Here is a 19,867-nt window from a genome sequence, read left to right on the forward strand (position 1 = left end):
CAATGTATGTTCTTTTTTTTTTTATATTTTGTTATTTTTCAGACTGGTTTACTTGTTTTTTCAGACTGTATGACAAACCATAGCAGAATTTTAAAGCTGTGCAACTTATTTAATACTCTGACATTTATCTGTGGTAAATATGTCTATGTAAATACAGTCTTTCAGACTTCACAACTAACCCTAGTTACCTCCCTTGCTGTGTTTTAGTTCAGACGATGAATGGGGAAGTCTCAAGAATCAGTCGCTGAGATGTCAACCGTTTGCGGAGAGTTTTCGGAGAACGCATGGAAGAAAGATCTGTGCAAGAACTGTCAGAGGTCCAGAGCAGAACACACAGCCAGCAAAGATGGCGGCACTAAGGGAGGTAAGCCTGTTCCGACCAAAGCAAAGCGGACTTCCATTACCCAGCCTCCAGATGGTAAAGTTACGTCTTCATCCGCCTTAAGTATCAGCAAGAAGATGTCTCCTAGTGCAGACAAACAATCCTCAGGGAATGTCAAGTCCCAGAATTCCCAGAGTTTGGCAAAATCTGAAAAAAAGTCTGTGGAGACGAGTAAGGACGGCACTCACAAGTCTGAACCAACACCCCGTCAACGAAGCTCAGAAAACTTGAAAAAAGCAAAAGACAATGCCGGCAAACAACCATTGGCAGGTTTGACTAAAAATGGATTAAGACAGCCTGATAAAAGGATAATCGAACAAAGTGAGAAGGCTTCCGTTAAATCTTCATCAGAAAAATCAAAAGTGTCATCAAAAAAGCCTGAATCTCAGTCATCCAAAGCAAAACCTGAACCTGGAAAAAATGAGGGTAATGATTCTTCAGAACCAAAAAGTGCTCTGAAGAAATCACCGAAGAAAATGGTAAAAAGTGCTAAAGTTATCTTCCTTGAGAACGACCCTGAGATTATTGGCTACAATGGAGGTGAAGATAATGAACCTCCAGAGGAAGGAAGTGAATCTGGGTCAGTTTCGGCAGGAGACAATGATACTTGCTTGACGGAAGAGGAAAAGCAGTTTTCATTGCTCTCCTTAGAAAACACGCGCTGGAATGCTGATGTTAAAAATCTTAAAATGGATTCCCCATTGGAAGAAAAAATGAAACGAGTTGCAAGCAAAGAATTTGAGGATGCCGAATTGGAGTCGCTATGGAAACCTGACAGATTCCCTGCGTTAAAAGATTGTGATTCAGGGAAGTTGAAAGTTGGAACATATCCACAGGCGAAGAAGTCACAGCTTCGAGCATCGCTGGAAGATGTGTTCGGTGAGGAACAGACAGAAAGATGCTCCTCAGAGACAGAAGTGTCGTCAAACAGAGTGAGTCGCTTGTCCTCGGAACCTCCGGAGGGCTACAAGTCCCCTTCATCAAGTCGAGAAGTTTCTCCTGCTCTGGATGCCACTGGTGCAAGAGTTGAGTCGCTGGCGTCGTCCAGAACGTCTTCGGTTTCAGATGTTGATGTTCCTGTGGAAGCGTTCAAAGTTAAGAAGGATAAGAAACCGCGCGTGGCGTCAGCATACAAAGTTGTAGATATAAATCCAGAGCCTGTTGTCAAACCGTATGGTATTGTGGATGTGTCATCGGGGGAGGTTCCAGAATCTTACCCACCCCCGGAGTTACCCTCCACCCCGGCGCCGACAAGGTCGCGGCGTTCCTCAGAGCGAACGTCCCCTGCCCGATCGTCTTTGGCTGGAGACGCCGTCTCTGTATCAAGTAATTGCTCTTCTGAACATGACAATGTCAGTGAGTCGGGAACGTTAGGAAGACGCTCTCGGAAGGAATCAAGCACGGGGGCGGAGCCTCAGGCTGAAATGTCCATAACTTTGCAAATGCTGAGCGACAAATCAAATGACGCAGAACTGAAGGCTGCCATAAAGCTCCTGGATGAAGTCTGGAAGGACGAAGAGACGGAACCTGAAACCGTGACTAAACACAGCGAGGAAGGTACCCCTCAGAAAAGCCCCAAACCCGAACACGTGCCAAAAGCAGCCAAGCGTGGGTCAGTCATGACGGAATCCATGACGGAGGCTGAAACCAGCGCAAATACTCAACCAGCCAAGGGAACAACTGACGCCACTTCTAGTCAGGAGGAAGCATTCCAGCGGACTGATTCAGGAAGGGCTTCTAAAGGCAAATCACATGCATTTGAAGCCAAAATGGCATCCATTGCAGCTAATCTAGACTTGAACAAGCAAAACTTGAAGGGAAAACGCCCTGCCCCGCAACCCCCGAATTCCCCACCTCCGGAACCCCCAGGAGAGCCTGTGAAATCTCCAAATAAGGTGACGTCACAGACACCAGATCCCACATTCAGATTCGTCAAAGTGGGGATGATTCCAAACTCCTCAAGGCCAACATCACCAACACCTGAAGACGAAGAAGCTCCAGAAGAAGATGTTCAGGCAGAACCCCGTGACCTGGATTCACCCAAATTGTCCTCCAAGGCAAATAACGAAGCTCGAAAGAGCGGATTGATGTCATTTTTCTCAAAATTTCTCCGCAGAGGGAAAGAAAGCGAAGGCAATGGTGAGACTATCACTGTTACAGCCATGGAGGACACAATCAAATTTGTAGATAAGAACGCTGTGGCAGACGAAACAAATGGTGACCAGGTTTCCTTGGCTGAGTCTTCTACAGACGATGTGCTAGAATCATCTGATACCAAAAATGGCAAAGTTACGAATCCAACAAAACCAAAAGTGTCGCCTACTCCAATGAAATATGCCATTAGTGATATCATGGAGGAAATATATGGAAAAAACCAAGACGAGTTTAGTCAACAAGAGGGCGAAGCAAAGGTAGATAAGTCTACCACTGAACCTGACATTCCTGCGTGTATGTCGAAATCAGTGAATTTTGAAGACAATAAGATTCCGGAAATTATGTCTATGAGTTTGACCTCTTTTCCTACCACATCAAACCCGGGACATTCTTCCCTCAAGAAAGAGGACAATCCCAAAAGAGGGTTAGCATCTCCAAAGCGCAGTGGTGACGGTTGTCGTAGAGATTTCAAACTCGACACTTCAAAACAAAGCCAGAAATCTCCAGACATATCACAGGTGCGTCGCAGAGTCAAGAGCCCAACAAAGCGTGAAGCACCAAGACCTGTGACAGCATCCAAAGCCTTGGAAACCAAAAATCCTCTGTTTGCCAAAGAGCTGGAGCTACGTCTGAGCAAGGGCGGCATGGAAGGTAAACCTGGGAAGGCGGCAAAATCCATTGAGCCAAAGAAACTTCCTGCCCCAGAGCCTCCAACGTCACCAAAGTCTCCAACACCCTCGACCAATGAGGTGAAGAAAGATGGTCACCATGACGACAGACCAACCAGCATGCCCCCGGCCCCTCCCCCTGCTGTTCAGGACCAGGAGCTTTACCTTCCACCTTGGGAGTCACGTGTCTGTGAGAAAATCGAACTGCCTTGTCAGAAAGGTAGGCGGAGCATTCTGGGAAGGATCGGAGGTCCACGGAAATCCCGCCCCCCAGCACCGCCTCCCCCGGGACCTGTGAAGGCATCTGTGAAGAGGGCCAAGTCGATTACAGAGTCGTCCCTTCCCGCCGAGACGAAGAAGATAGACAGGTCTGACATCTCTGGACCAATCGTAAGTACAGTGATAATGATGATGTATAAAAATTAGAGTAGTACAAACTGAAGTGAAACGGGCCATGTCCCAGTAAGGGATAGTGGGCTTAAAATGATTGTAACTGTCATGACTACACGTGTTCAAATTAATTTTCGCCTATATCACTGTGTTGCAGAGCACCCTGTGCCCACTTGTTCAAACGGATCATGACTGTACGTACAATCTCTTGTAAACTGTACAGCTGACTTTAAAAATAATTCGTTACACCACTTGTTCAAAGAGTTCATAAAACGAATGTATAAAACTGGCCAGTGTAAATGTAGCAGTGTACCAGTCAGTGACCTACTTGCGCCTTCATGTTCAAAAGAGTTCACAATGATTCACGTGAAAGAATTTATCATACTATCTATTGAGACAATCGTATATCCCTGCAATATGAGACAATCGTATATCCCTGCAATACGAGACAATCGTATATCCCTGCAATACGAGACAATCGTATGTACCTGCAATACGAGACAATCGTATATCCCTGCAATACGAGACAATCGTATATCCCTGCAATACGAGACAATCGTATATCCCTGCAATACGAGACAATCGTATATCCCTGCAATACGAGCTGAGAAGTACAGCATGTGTATTTATCTGTCCACCAGTGGCAAGTATTTGTAATTTTTCAGTAGTGGTAAATATTTACGACATTGTGCGGACAATTAGCTCAGCAAGTTTTCTATGATTGCCATTATATAGTGAATGATATCTTCATTAAATTAAAATAAAATAATGAAAATAAGCCTATGTGTATTACCTTTTATATACTGGCTAACTTGTACCTTCGTGGCCTCATTGATTAGCTTATCCAGGGCATGACCTCCACGAATAGCACAACTAAGGCGGTGACCCGGCGGAACACGATCACCCTCGGAGATGACAGCTCGTATGCGTCAGGTAAACTCGCGTCTACAGCATTGATTCACTGGCAGCTACGGCATTGTGGATTGAGCATCCACTCTAAATTTTCAACCTCTAAAGTACTTTTTTCAATGGAAGTTTATGCATACACTTCTTATGAAAATAATGCTACCTGTAAGAATGACTTGTTTGTGTTATTAAAGATGCAAGCTTCGTAAAACTATGCAAATTATTTCTCTATACCCCATAGTTTTCTCAGAATGTTACAAAACATTGGTTGCTGAGGCAGTTGAAAAATTAGAAAAATTGGGGTGCCAGTAGAGCCCAGGTTCAACCCTGAATGGAGTCATACCTAAGACATTATACTTTACTTCAGACATTTTAAAGAGGAATACTGTATTTCACCTACATGTAAAGTTTTGTAATAATGCTCTTTCAGAAGCACATAAGTTCTGCAAATGAAACATATGTTGCCAACACTATAGTTTTAAGAAAATGAAACTTCACAAAATAAATTTTAAGTGACCTTATAATCAGAGTGGATGAATTAAGCAAAATTTGTCACTTGAAAAATGCTAAACTTTAGGTGAAATACACTAGGACAAGTATCGGTTGGCTCGGTGTCAGTATAATGTGACCGGGTGGGGCGTCATGTCTGGTGTCAGTATAATGTGATAGGGTGGGACGTCTTGTCTGGTGTCTTCAGCATGGCATTCCGCTGAGGCAGCACTCCCACCATAACATATGCTGACATTGTATAAATGAAATATTCTTGAGTGTGGTGTAAAGCTCCGATCAAATAAATAAATAAATCAGATTGACCTTTATACATTATATATTTTTTTTATCTAGGCGGATCCAGTTCTCAAGACAGTGGGTCAGGGTCCATCGGAAGTAAGCGTAGTTATGACGACCCACCAGAACCTCCATCTTTGTCTCCGCTGGGTTCTTTGGAAAATTTGTACGAGCCGATTGGTCCACGCAGTCAGTCAATGAGCATGAGTTTAGAGGGGTATTTGGAGCCCGTGGTTGCCTCAGCGGGAGAACAAGGGGCGACCGTAACGCAGGCTGCTGTGCAAAAGGAAGAGAAAGTCGAATCTCCAAAGAAAGTGTTGTCGTTGGAAGAAGAGAGAGAACTCTTTTTGGCATCGCAGCCAATCTACGAGGAAATTCCGAACGGTGATGTAAAACGTGAAGAGCTCTATCCAGAGATAAAGATCAAACCAAACAAAACCAAACCCAAACCAGAACTCCAGAAGCAGACATCATCGCCAGCGATGGTGCAAGAAACTGTTCGTGAGGCAGTCATAGCCGAGATGCCTCATGTCGTCAATGAGAGACCTCCCTCACAACCGTCATCCCGTGAAGGCACGCCCAAACCGGCAATAAGAAGCCAGACTTTACCACGCCCGGCACCAAGGACAAAGTGCGGAGAGAAACTTAGCCCCGAAATCGCCGGCCCGAATTCTTTCCCACTTCAAGGGCCTCCACCAGCCACTGGGCCTCCACCGGCCACAGGACCACCGGGCCAAGGGAGGCCCAAGCCTGTTCCCAGACGGAAACCACAGGTTCTTGCCAAACCAACAGCAGCAAGGAAATCGACGGTTGAACAGTATGTGGCAATGAACCGTCCTGGATGTGCCTCCAAGAACTATTCGCTGGAGTGCTTGCGGGAAAACTTCAACAAGATCACAGGTGCAAATTTCGAATCCTTGCAAGAGATTTTAAAAGACACGGAGTCGGATCTGTTGAACAACAATCCTGTTGTTCGAGGGACGCTTCGCTGGACTCACTTTCGACTGTGTTCAGACAGTCCTCTGTTTACATCAAACAAATGTGTTGTGTACCAAGCTACTCTCCCGGAGCTCAAGTCTGATACAACCATATTCCAACTCATGGTAAGTAATGTATGCAGCTCTGCCTCGTTACAGCGCTGTTGTTGGGGACAAATTTGTGACCATGTCGTAAGCGGTGTGTGTGTGTGTTGTGCGAGGTGTAATGGTCCCTGGTAGCCTGCGACATTCATGAATGAAACTGGTACATTGTAACTGCCCAAAGGCCCTCTGTCATGTCTATAACAATCCTTGAGCAAGTAGAAACAGTTTCAAATATCGTGACCTAAAAGCAGAAAGTGATGGTGGGGATGTTCTGATTTTGCATGCTATAACATGTATAACACATACATGTGCACATATAAGATTTGGGGGATACATTTATGACAGTGTCACATTGAATCTGTGTTTTAGTGAACTGTGTACGAGCCAGTGTGGCTGAGTGGTTAGCATGCGAGCCCAGCACAGTGACCCAGAAACATCTCAGCAGTACAGTACTTTGAATTCAAGCTCAGTTCATGCAGCCTGTGGATTGTTGTGGGTTTCACCCGGGCTCGGTCTGGTTTCCTCCCACCGTTATGCTGGCCGCTGTGACATAAGTGAATTATCAAAGTTTTCACACACAGATTTGCATAATGACCCAGAAGCCCCTCACCAATGTATATGCTGTGAGTTCAAGTCCAGCTCATTTTGGCTTCCTCTCCCGCCGTACGCGGGAAGGTCTGTCAGCAACCTGCAGATTGTCGTGGGTTTCTGTTGGGCTATGCCCAGTCAACTCCTACCATAATGCTGGCCAATGATGTATAAGTGAAATATTCTCGAGTATGGCGTAAAGTAGATAAATATACAAACTGTGTTATAATGAGGAGGGGCATACATGTATTTTACATTTACATTTAATATTCATATATACAAGTTTTCATACACCGATTAAAATAATAAACATTCGTATACATTTATTATTGGACATTTGTTATTATATATTCATATGAATATATACTGTAACATATGCAGTGTTCACCGGTATAACCCTTTCATCTGCATAAATTAGGGAACAAAATTCGCATTACAAACCTTTCAGGCAATCCTTAAAAAATTCTTTGTTGGGGAAAACACAACCCTATCAGAAAAAAAAGATAAAGTCAGGGGGAATTTTTTTGACAAAATGTGCCAAAAAAAAAAAATATCTACCAGTAGCCCTATAAAAACTATAGGGCTCTTTTTTTGAAGGGTAATTTGAGTTTATGCTGCTTACAGATATATTTTTTATGATGGCCTTATAGATGCAAATGTAACTAAGTAGTCATAGGGGTAATATGACAGGAAATTTGTTTTTGATGGGTTTGGTGTTCATTATGATTATGTCTTCACATTGTAAAACTGAGATATTGTAATCGGAAACAAACTCATAATGGTTCATTTTTTTATTTATTTTTTTTGTTTTTCTTTTTGTTTTGTTTGTAACACCTATTTTCTATATTTTCTCTTCTGTTTTATTCAGATATTCCCTAAATCTCAGCACGAGAATTCACAAGCCTTGGCACACGTTAACTGGTTAAACATCCTCGCAGCGTTCACAGACAACATTCCAGTGAAGTTTCTCTCAGAGAGTCTCCTTCAGGTCTGGAAGCTGCCCCGGGAAATGACCAATCAGGATCAAGGTGGACGGGTCAAAGTTCACATTGTGGTGACACGCTACCATACCTACGAGTTTCTCAACGATTATTTCTACTCTCTTCAGGAGAGCATGCAAGTGACGAGTGATGACTACTACCAGCATTTTGTCTTCGTGCTAGTTCAGTGCTTCCGTGCGTTCTTGTTTGCATTGGAGCGCGGGTATTCGCTGTCAAACATTGGGCTACAGGATATGAACATTGTCTCTGCAATTGGCATGTCGGGAAAGTTCATCAGCATTTGGCCCAAATTGAAGGCACATGAAAACGGATCGCCAGACGACAGCATTTGCGGAAACGCGAAACGTATCATGCAGGAGATGATCCTATCATTCACATGCATTGAGCAGAAGTTTCCGCCGCGATTTGAGTCAGCCATGGACCGTGTGACGGAACTGCTTCATCAGGAGCACACAGAGTGTCTGTCCATCGCACGTGCCGTCTTGGAATTCAGTCTCTGGGGACCAGAGATGAAGGCGCTAGAAGACATTATGAACTCTAATGCCCAAGAACAAGCATTCGACATGTGGTTGGAAGTTCAGAGGGCCTCCTTGATCAACAAATTAGCACGAATGTCTGCTCGAAGCACACAGTCAAGATCTGTTGATGATTTGTACAAGATGAAATTTCTACTGAAATCAAATGGTGCCAGCATGGCTGAAGTTGCTAAGCAACTGTGGAAAAGATAATAATCTTCCAGATCTGTGTATAAAGTGTGCGATCTGAGAACTGAACAAGTGTGCGATCTGAGAACTGTACAGTGTGTGATCTGAGAACTGGACAAGCGTGCGATCTGAGAATTGCATAAGTGTGGTCTGAGAACTATACAGTATGCGATCTGACAACTGGACAAGTGTGCGATCTGAGAATTGCACAAGTGTGGTCTGAGAACTGTATGGTATGCAATCTGAGAACTGTACAGTGTGCGATCTGAGAACTGTACAGTGGGCGATCTGAGAACTGCACAAGTGTGGTCTGAGAATTGCACAAGTATGGTCTGAGAACTGTACAGTGTGCTATCTGAGAACTGTACAGTGTGCGATCTGAGAACTGTACAGTGTGCAATCTGAGAATTGCACAAGTATGGTCTGAGAACTGTACAGTGTGCGGTCTGAGAACTGGACCAATGTGCGATCTGAGAACTCTACAGTGGGCGATCTGAGAAATGTACAGTGTGCGATCTGAGAACTGGACAAGTGTTGCTCATTCAAGGGGCTAGTTCCTGTATACTGTAAATGATGTGTGGGGGGTTTTGACCAAAGCACAAAGTAATCAGACATGAGGAAATGTGTGGGTTCCTCTTTTCCAATATGAACACTCAAAACTTGCTCATCTTAGACCAAATCACCTTGACAATACCTTGAGCTTGTAATCTGATTGGCTGGCTGAAATGTGCAGCTGAGATGGTATTCCTAATTTGTGAGGAAGAAATGTGTCACACATATGTAAATCATCTTTGGAATTGACCAATCAGCATTGCTGTAACATGCATGTATCCCAGCTTTGTGCTGATAGAATGTGCGTATTTTTTTTTGGTGTCTTCATGATACACGCTTAGTTTTGGATGGATGACTCTTCTGCTGCTCAGATACACACGTGATTGGTCATCTGCTGCTCACACACACGTGGTTGGTCAAGTTTTTAATGACCTGGTCATTTTTGAAAAACTGTCTCCAGTTGGTGCATTCTGTGTGTGTGTCCATTAATATCAACCCCCTCTTTCAAGCCAGGAAGTGTGAAAGAAGCCTGTTTGGAAGGCAAACATTTTTGGCATGCATTTATTATGTAAGGGTGTGTTAGATCTTTTGAAATGGCAGTAATACAAGTACATCCTTTAAGATAATCAGCATGCATGAACTCTCCTGTAGACTATGAGGTCATAAAGGTTCTGTTTCGTTTCAGTTTGAGGTATATGAGATGCACATGTAGACAGTACAGGGTGTTAATGCCCACCTCTTTTAGAAAGGAGATAACAAATTGTCCACCTCTTGTAATAGGAGATGTAACAGTTGTACATTGTTTAAGGACGCAGAAACAATTGGAAACAACCTTTTTTTCTTTTTTAAAAGGGAGAGAACTCTGTGGTCTACCTTAGTGTTGTTGTACAGAAGAAAAACTGGTTGATAGTAGGTCATAATGAAGACGACAGTTTAAATAAATTTTTGAACAAGGTGTCGGTTTATTCCCAGCCCTCCTCGAGATTGCCCTGCACCCGGTGCCTCTGAGATAAGCAGTCAGTAATATCTAGGGTACCATTGATTTCGTCATACACCCACTGGCTCTGAGATCAGGGGGTAATAAACAGTCAGTAATATCTAGGGTACCATTGATTTCGTCATACACCCACTGGCTCTGAGATCAGGGGGTAATAAACAGTCAGTAATATCTGGGGTACCATTGATTTGGTCATATGCCCACTGGCTCTGAGATCAGGGGGTAATAAACAGTCAGTAATATCTGGGGTACCACTGACTTGGTCATATGCCCACTGGCTCTGAGATCAGGGGGTAATAAACAGTCAGTAATATCTGGGGTACCATTGACTTGGTCTTACGCCCACTGCCTCTGAGATCAGGGGGTAATAAACAGTCAGTAATATCTGGGGTACCATTGATTTGGTCATATGCCCACTGGCTCTGAGATCAGGGGGTAATAAACAGTCAGTAATATCTGGGGTACCATTGGCTTGGTCATACGCCCACTGGCTCTGAGATGAGGTGGTAATAAACAGTCAGTAATATCTGGGGTACCAGTGACTTGGTCATACACCCACTGCCTCTGAGATGAGGTGGTAATAAACAGTCAGTAATATCTGGGGTACAATTGACTTGATCATATGCCCACTGGCTCTGAGATCAGGGGGTAATAAACAGTCAGTAATATCTGGGGTACCATTGATTTGGTCATATGCCCACTGCCTCTGAGATCAGGGGGGTAATAAACAGTCAGTAATATCTGGGGTACCATTGATTTCGTCATACATGAAGTTTATGAGAGAACACTTGCCTTCCAGAAATATGGAATTCGTATTGATCTCGCTCTCCAGATGAAATTCTGTTGCTACATATATTCTTGAGAAGAGTTTTGCCATCAGCCAATCAAAGTCACGTGTAAGCTAAGGTACATGTACATGTGCGTTATAAGTAACTGTAAATGTGTACCCAGAAAACGATGCTGAGGGACAAATAAGGTATTATTTTTTTTATCTCCTTTTTTAGAGAGGTGGTGTGCATTACCATGGTTACCAGTTGAGCGTGCTGAATAGTGTATTTGCAAGAGTTTTCATGTAAACATCCACATGCAGCTGTGAGTGATTGGCCTAGTCACAAGCATCATATTGTGCTACTTGACACCCCCTTTTTTGCAAAGTGTAATCTTCCACTGCAGCATGTTTATAAATAGGCAATATTGACTGTCTCATTAATTTACTTCCTGTCTTATTTTAATATCTTTTATAGAATACATGTACATGTATGCTTGTTTTAGTCACATGCTTTATTTATTTATTCAGTATATGTATATCTTTGATTTATACATTTTTATGCAAAAATGAGTCTTAGTACTGTAGAACAATTTTATGTTTAGCTTTTTGTGACATTTGGTGTATAGGACATGTACATGTGTTCATTTTTAAACATTTCACCAGTTTGTACGTTACTGATAATGACATATCCTTGCATACACATGTACACGTACATACATGTATATGTACACGTACAATACACATGTGCCTCGGCAAGAACATGTACAGATACGTGTATATAAACACAGAAGTACTGGTTTTCCGGACACGTCAAACTCCAAAATAGACTTTGTAATAAAGATAAATTTAATTCTGGGTTTATAAATAAAGTTCAGGATGATGATGTATCAGGTTTTATCAGTTATAAACAGTGTTAGCTACATTTGTACATGTAGCTTTGTGGCAGTCTAATTTTTTGTTGACAGCATAAGTACACAAATAAAGAGGTTACAGGTACACAAATAAAGAGGTTACAGGTACACAAATAAAGAGGTTACAGGTACAGGTGCTTCTGACAGCACTTAGAAGCATGTTAAAATCAGCATCAGTCCAGGTGTAAATTGTCAAAATCTATTGAGACCTTGTCATTGAAACATTTTAAAATCAACTCACATGTGTATCATGACATTTCGTAATTAGAATCTCAGAAAATATTGCGGTTTGTTAGATTTAGGCAAGGAGCAGCGAAAAAGTTTATTGTAAATGCTGATTTATGTCATTTATTTGCCACATTTATTTTTGTAGGCATTCTTTATCCTGTTTTTTGTTTTCAGCAATTTTGTCACAGATCTAGTTGAAATGGTCTCTGTATTCTACCTCTGACGTCATTATGTTTTGTTTTTTTTACAAGCCTATGTTATGGACACTTTTATTCCATCAAGGAATAAATTACATGATAGCAGTTTTGATTTATTTGATGAATTGTTTTGATTTCATATCTGTGGGACATAAAAATGTCATCATTAATGATATAGAAAGTATTCAAATGTGGAATAATGGGTATAGTGGAGGCTACATGTAGCAATCTAGTGTCTTTGCATTATTTTGTTGTTGTTGTTTTTTTCATGTCAAGGGAAATAACTAGCCAAAAGAGAAGAGGTAAATGTTTTAAAGGGAGATAATTATGTCCAGTATGATATCATAATACAGAAATGTTTTATCACACATGTGTTTACAACACCACTCTCACATGTACTTAGGGTTTAAATCCTACTTTTGACATTTTGTATTTTATAGTTTACATAATCTTGCCATTTGGTACCGGTGTTAAAGTTTTTAAAGCTCACAGTAAAAATGTGCCATGATTTGATTCACTTGTTACATTTACACGTACGTGTACCTACCTGAACCTTATCCCTTTCAAGATTTTGGACACCTGGTCTGATCAATTTAACCAATATATATGTAATTCTACTAGGAATAGTGAGTTTCTCTTTTTCTCACATGGTTAGAAAAACATACTCACATCTTTACTTTTCCAAAAGGCTGTTAAAGAAATGTGATATTCTGCTTTCAACACTACACATACCTGTCCTGAATTTTAGAAGAATTAGAGTACTTGTATTTCTGTTTGCTGGATAGATGGAATTATTATCAAACATAGGCTTGGAAGTGCTTGAACTACTTATTGCCATATTTTGCCAGAGTTTTCATGAAAGGCTTGCCTTTTTTTTTTATAACAGATACATATGCATGTACCTGTGTATATGTTACATGCACTGAAAACAGTGCACGGTCTTTCATGTACAGTAAGTACTGTAACAAGTTTGTTCAAAGGTTATGACACATGGCACTTTGACTACTTTGGATGGTAATCTGGTGCTACATATGTTCAGGTACATGCTTTTAGGTTTTACCTTAAAATATGTCATTTCTTTTAAAGTATTATAAGTGTTCTATTTTTAACATTTGAGGATTTCTGATTTTCATTATCAGCAAGTTTCATGTTTTAGTCTGAAAATTAAGACATTGTTCTTCTCAGTACCATTCACTTGAATTTCAGTATCAACAACATTGTTTAAGTATGGCATAAAACACCAATCAAATGGATAAACTAACAACATTGTTGTATGTGAATAAACTAACAACATTGTTGTATGTGAATAAACTAACAACATTGTTGTATGTGAATAAATTAACAACATTGTTGTATGGACAATTACATGTATCTTGACACTGTCATTGTTCACTCATTACACTCAATAGAATTGACAAATTTTTTGACACTACTTCTCTTATGGTTCCTCCAGGTAGAAAAGTTGTGTTTGTTTCTTCATTGTTTTATCAGTTGAAGACCAACATGTCGATCTGCTTCACAGAAATGTCAGTTTTCGTTATTTTATCAAATGCAAGTAATTTTACATGTAATTAAATGTAGATCATGTACATGTATTCTAAGCACTACAGGGTATACATGAACCATTCTACCATTAATAACATGTGTATGTACTGTTCTACTAATAATTACATGTACCGTTCTGCCATTAATTACATGTACTGTTCTACCATTAATTACATGTACTGTTCTACCATTAATTACATGTACTGTTCTACCATTAATTACATGTGTTTGTACCATTCTGCCATTAATTCCTGTGAAAATGTAAACATGGCGATGACATTAATGTGGCATCACATGTCACAGAGTACGTCAGGTGCAGAATGTATGTCAAATGGTCAGACTGACTTTCTATATATTGTAATGTGTTTCAGAAGTATTTGAAGTCTTTTCTTTCCAGGATCCATTTCATACATGTCTACATGTACAATGTAAGAGACACATTATTCGACATCTTTTATGTGAAATCTGATCAGACTTTTATATCAGAATTTCTTGTTAGTCTGACTATGGTAAGGGATTGGTATGTCTGTGTGTGGATGCGTGGAGCTTGGTGTATTGTATGTCTTGAAGCAAGATTTTAAAAGAAGAGATTTTACCTGCAGGCTTAATAATTAAGTATTTTATGTAAGTGTCAATGATACTTGATGGTGAGCAAATCAAAGCTAAAGAATTAATTGGTTAATCCTCTAACCATAATAGCACACTATTTCATGTACATTGTGGGACTATAAAGATAACGAGCAACAGGTGTGCATGTATAACTTCGTGAACATTACTTTTAGGATGAAGTGTTGTAAACAGTGTATATAAAGTGTTTTACTGTTCGTCATTGAACACATCTATACGTGTACATTGTAGGCCTCAAAAGGGAAGGTTGTTTGGTTTTCTCTCAAATATTTTGGAACTGTACACGGATATGTTCATGAAGCTAAAAACTGCCCCTAATGTGTGTAGTATACATGCAGAATGTTTAATCTCTGTTTATAGTATCCAGTAAGGTTGACTTTTATTATACTCTTTGAAATTGTGAATATTGAGATGATTATGTAGACATGTCTATGGTTTATGTAGTGTGCATGTACATTGTATGTCACCAGCGTCATGAATATGCAATACGTAAACCAAGGCAAAGTGCTGGTTCTGTTTGCACCAGGTAAGGGGAGGTAATGGAGATAATTATCTCCCTTTGTTCAGTATAAGTTGTAGATGTAATAATACAAGCACTGTAACTTGTACAACAAATGTTTTGAAGCCTAAGGCTATAATATTTATTCTTACCTGATTTTTACTGCTCAAACTTGTATATTGCTTGAAACAATTCAGTGTGACTGTGGAAGAATCCGTGAAAATACAAGTTATCTGTGTAGCTCAATGCTTACTATTGCAATATATATTTACATGTATTTTATAATGCTTGTGCGTTGTTCATCAGTCAGGTTAACTGTTTTCAAGCCTGTAGAAGTTATGTATGCTGTATTTACATCTGGCTGAGGTGCATGCACAGTGCTTTTAATTGTTTAACGCATTATTTTATGTATATCACCATTTTTCAATTCCAATAGTATACATTAAATTAAACATCAAAATCAAATTTGATCACAGTTCAACATTTCTTGTACAGTATAATGTTGGAGGACTACATGTACTTTAATATTGTGTCACATTGAAATATTAGCAATATCTTTCCAAGACAAAGTTTGTCAAAGTTGTCTACCCCCTCCCCCCACCCCCCATTTTTGTGAAGGTCATTAGATGTTGTTTCCTTCTTTTTGAAAATAGTATGAAATCCAATTGTCTTGGTGCATGTACACTTGTACCTTTCACATTTTGTATTTTTTAATAAGCTACCCATTGTATACACTTTTAAAAAAGAGAGATAAATGTTATTAATGAGCTTTTGTGATTGTTGTCCGTCATTTGAAGTGTCATTGTTGGAGAATATACATGTATAATATATCACGGCATTTATAGTGTACATCTGGATGTATCTGTATATAAATACACATCTTCATGTTTGTTATCAAAATGACATACAAGGTATCTGCTGGTCTAAAGTCATGGTTGTCTTTATACTCTCAGTTCTGCCATAATCAGTCTCTGTTTTCTTTTCTTTGATTTTTTATTTTAATTTTTTTTTTTTGTAATGTCTGTGATAAAAGGCTTAGTTTTTCGCAATCTATTGGTACACATATTTTACATGTATAGTTGTACAGCAGCCCCTCGTCAGATTCATATCAGGTTTATCTTCATTAACACATTGATAAAGCTCGTCGGCCCTCTACAAAGGGAAGCAAATCTTGTAACTGATGTAACAGTAGTTATATCTAACAGTAGTTACATCTACATACGTGTTGTGGAACATTGATACCAGTCATTTCAGTCACATTACAAGTGATCTTGGATAATTATAGTTGTTACTGAATAAATTGAAGATGAACATTCTCGGCAGCTCAAAGTATTTTTTATTTTTATTTTTTGACTTTGACGAGACTTAAGCCCTCATGCTTAGAGTTTTTATTGAATAATGTAGCAAGCACTGTAGTGGCCCAAGTCACAAGATTTGCTTCCCTTTGTAGAGGGCTGTTACGCTCTGTTATCAAGTCACTGTTACAATTACGTCAGTAATGCCCTGTCAGCGCTGTCTGATAAAAGTTTGGTTTTCACTTAAGCATAGCATCAGCCAGCAACAAGGAAGCCAGTCATAACTCTAGTGTCATGCAAAAATGGTGTCGTAGCTACAGACCTCTGTCTCATAGTGTATAATCTCATGACCTTGCACTGACCAACATGACCTTGCACTGACCAACATAACCTTGCACTGACCAACATGACCTTGCACTGACCAATATGACATTGCACTGACCAACATGACATTGCACTGACCAACATGACCTTGCACTGACCAACATGACATTGCACTGACCAACATGACATTGCACTGACCAACATGACCTTGCACTGACCAACATGACCTTGCACTGACCAACATGACCTTCCACTGACCAACATGACATTGCACTGACCAACATGACCTTCCACTGACCAACATGACATTGCACTGACCAACATGACCTTCCACTGACCAACATGACTTTCCACTGACCAACATGACCTTGCACTGACCAACATGACCTTCCAGTGACCAACATGATGTTGTACTGACCAACATGACCTTGCACTGACCAACATGACCTTGCACTGACCAACATGACATTGCACTGACCAACATGACATTGCACTGACCAACATGACCTTGCACTGACCAACATGACCTTGCACTGACCAACATGACATTGCACTGACCAACATGACCTTGCACTGACCAACATGACCTTGCACTGACCAACATGACATTGCACTGACCAACATGACCTTCCACTGACCAACATGACCTTCAGATCTTTGCCCTTGAAGAATGTAGGTTATTTGAGCTTGCATTCAAATGAAGCCCAGAATCCAGTTCAAACAGCTCCATTACTGTAATTAACTTTTGATGACCTTTGAATTACCAGTCTTGGACATGTGACTTGATCTTGTACACAAGAAAAATCCAAAATTATCAAATCAAAGCAAATTCATCTTGTGTACTAGCTTTCATACCAGAGTGATGAAGCAAATATAGCTATTATGCCATTTGCCAGTGCAGGGAAAGGTCATGCAAAATTAGGGTAGAAGGTAATGGCTTGAAAGATAACAACGTCTCGATTGTCTGGTGTCCAAAGGTTATATTCAGACATACAATGTGTCAGGGACAAGCCAGAAACTTATTTCAATCTTATTCAGAACATCTGCTTTAAGTTCAACATCTACCTACATGTACCTCCAGAACTGTGTAATAGCAGGCCTACATGTACCTCCAGAACTGTGTAATACTGTAGCAGGCCTACATGTGCCTCCAGAACTGTGTAATAACAGGCCTACATGTACCTCCAGAACTGTGTAATAGCAGGTCCACATGTTCCCCCAGAACTGTGTAATAGAAGGTCCACATGTACCTCCAGAACTGTGTAATACTGTAGCAGGCCTACATGTGCCTCCAGAACTGTGTAATAGCGGGCCTACATGTACCTCCAGAACTGTGTAATAGCAGGTCCACGTTCCCCAGAACTGTGTAATAGCAGGTCCACATGTACCTCCAGAACTGTGTAATAGCAGGTCCACATGTTCCCCTAGAACTGTGTAATAGCAGGTCCACATGTACCTCCAGAACTGTGTAATAGCAGGTCCACGTTCCCCCAGAACTGTGTAATAGCAGGTCCACATGTACCTCCAGAACTGTTTGATAGCAGGTCTACATGTGCTGAATGTGTTCATCAAATCGCTTTTATCTTTATGATGGAATGAGTCGAATCTCTGAAGTGTTTAAATTTTGCTCTTTAATTTCTGACAGATTTACATATGTGATTGTTTGTCTTGCGCTTTCTATGTTGTCCCAGAATATTGGGTTCTTTTTTTGTATACAGTATATGTATGTATATGCGCAAGACTGTGGCCTTGCTCACAGAACATTGATGGATGCTAATAAAATGGTAACTTATGAAAATATAAGTGGTAGTCCATAGTTCCAGTTGCTTCTTTAAGTTTTTTATTTATTTGGTTGGTATTTTACGCTGTACTCAAGAATATTTCACTTATACTACGGTGGCCAGCATTATGGTGGGAGGAAACCGGGCAGAGCCCAGGCGAAACCCATGACCACCCACAGGTGGCTGCCAGACCTTCCCACTTACGGCCGGAGAGGAAACCAGCATGCGCTGGACTTGAACTCACAGTGGAAGAGTTTTCAGTATTGAGTCACTAAGTACTCATGGTTACTCCATCAATAAAACTGGGTGTCACCAACAGCAAGGTGTTTATTAAACAACAACCTGCTTGTGGGTCTTACATGACAATAAATGGTCAACGATGCTTCTGTTGTCATCTACCGTTCGTTGTCCACCAATGTTATATTCAGTTGTCACATGTGGTTAAGTTTGTCAGTAACTTGCCAATGGTCAGTGGTTTATTCACTGGACACTTTCGTTTCTTCCACCAGTAAAAGGTACGGTGTGAGGCAACGATCTAATAAATAAACATAAATCCAAATAGATTACAGAAAAGAAATAGAAAACAGCCCTTTTAAAAGTCACACTTTTAAATCCAGCTCAGACTGATTGAGTGAGTGTGGTTAGCATGCCAGTACTGCACGATAGCCCAGAAACTCGCCAGTGCAGTAGCTGTGAGTTGGTCCACAGCTGACTTCCTCTCTGGTTGTACTTGGAAGGTCTTGCTAGTGCTGTACAGATGGTCGTGTGCTGCCCCCGGGCTATGCCCACTTTCCTCCCACCACAATGCTGGCCACACCTGCGGGTGGCCATGTGTTGCCCCGGGCTATGCCCGGTTTCCTCCCACCATAATGCTGGCCGCACTTGCGGATGGTTGCGTATTGCCCCGGGGCTATGCCCACTTTCCTCCCAGCTCAATGCTGGCCGCACCTGTGGATGGTCGTGTGTTGCCCCCCAAGGCTATGCCCACTTTCCTCCCACCATAATGCTGGCCGCACCTGCGGATGGTTGCATGTTGCCCCCAGGCTATGCCCACTTTCCTCCCACCATAATGCTGGCTGCACCTGTGGATCATTGTGTGTTTCCCCCCAGGGCTATGCCTGGTTTCCTGCAACCATAATGCTGGCCGCACCTTCGGATAGTCGTGTGTTGCCCCCAGGCTATGCCCACTTTCCTCCCACCATAACGCTGGCCGCACCTGTGGATGGTTGCGTGTTGCTCCCAGGGCTGTGCCCGGTTTCCTGCCACCACAATGCTGGCCTCACCTGCAGATGGCCGTGTGTTTTCCCCGGGCTATGCCCGGTTTCCTCCCATCACAATGCTGGCTGCACCTGTGGATGGTTGTATGTTGCCCACGGGCTATGCCCGGTTTCCTGCCACCACAATGCTGGCCGCACCTGTGGATGGTCGTGTGTTGCTCCCAGGGCTATGCCCGGTTTCCTGCCACCACAATGCTGGCTGCA

At 41.4% G+C, this 19,867-nt stretch overlaps 1 protein-coding gene across 1 annotated transcript; it reads left to right on the plus strand.

Moving 5' to 3' along the window:
* The first annotated feature begins 215 nt into the window (after positions 1-215).
* On the plus strand, positions 216-10,683 carry LOC135481473 (nascent polypeptide-associated complex subunit alpha, muscle-specific form-like). Its single transcript, XM_064761286.1, has 4 exons — positions 216-3,594; positions 4,434-4,527; positions 5,344-6,389; positions 7,825-10,683. Exons 1-4 carry the CDS (start codon positions 220-222, stop codon positions 8,683-8,685), a joined length of 5,376 nt encoding a protein of 1,791 aa, XP_064617356.1. The 5' UTR covers positions 216-219; the 3' UTR covers positions 8,686-10,683.
* Positions 10,684-19,867: the final 9,184 nt, after the last annotated feature.

Source organism: Liolophura sinensis, unplaced genomic scaffold (assembly GCF_032854445.1).
Source record: "Liolophura sinensis isolate JHLJ2023 unplaced genomic scaffold, CUHK_Ljap_v2 scaffold_101, whole genome shotgun sequence".
In the NCBI taxonomy this organism is placed as follows: Eukaryota; Metazoa; Mollusca; class Polyplacophora; order Chitonida; family Chitonidae; genus Liolophura; species Liolophura sinensis.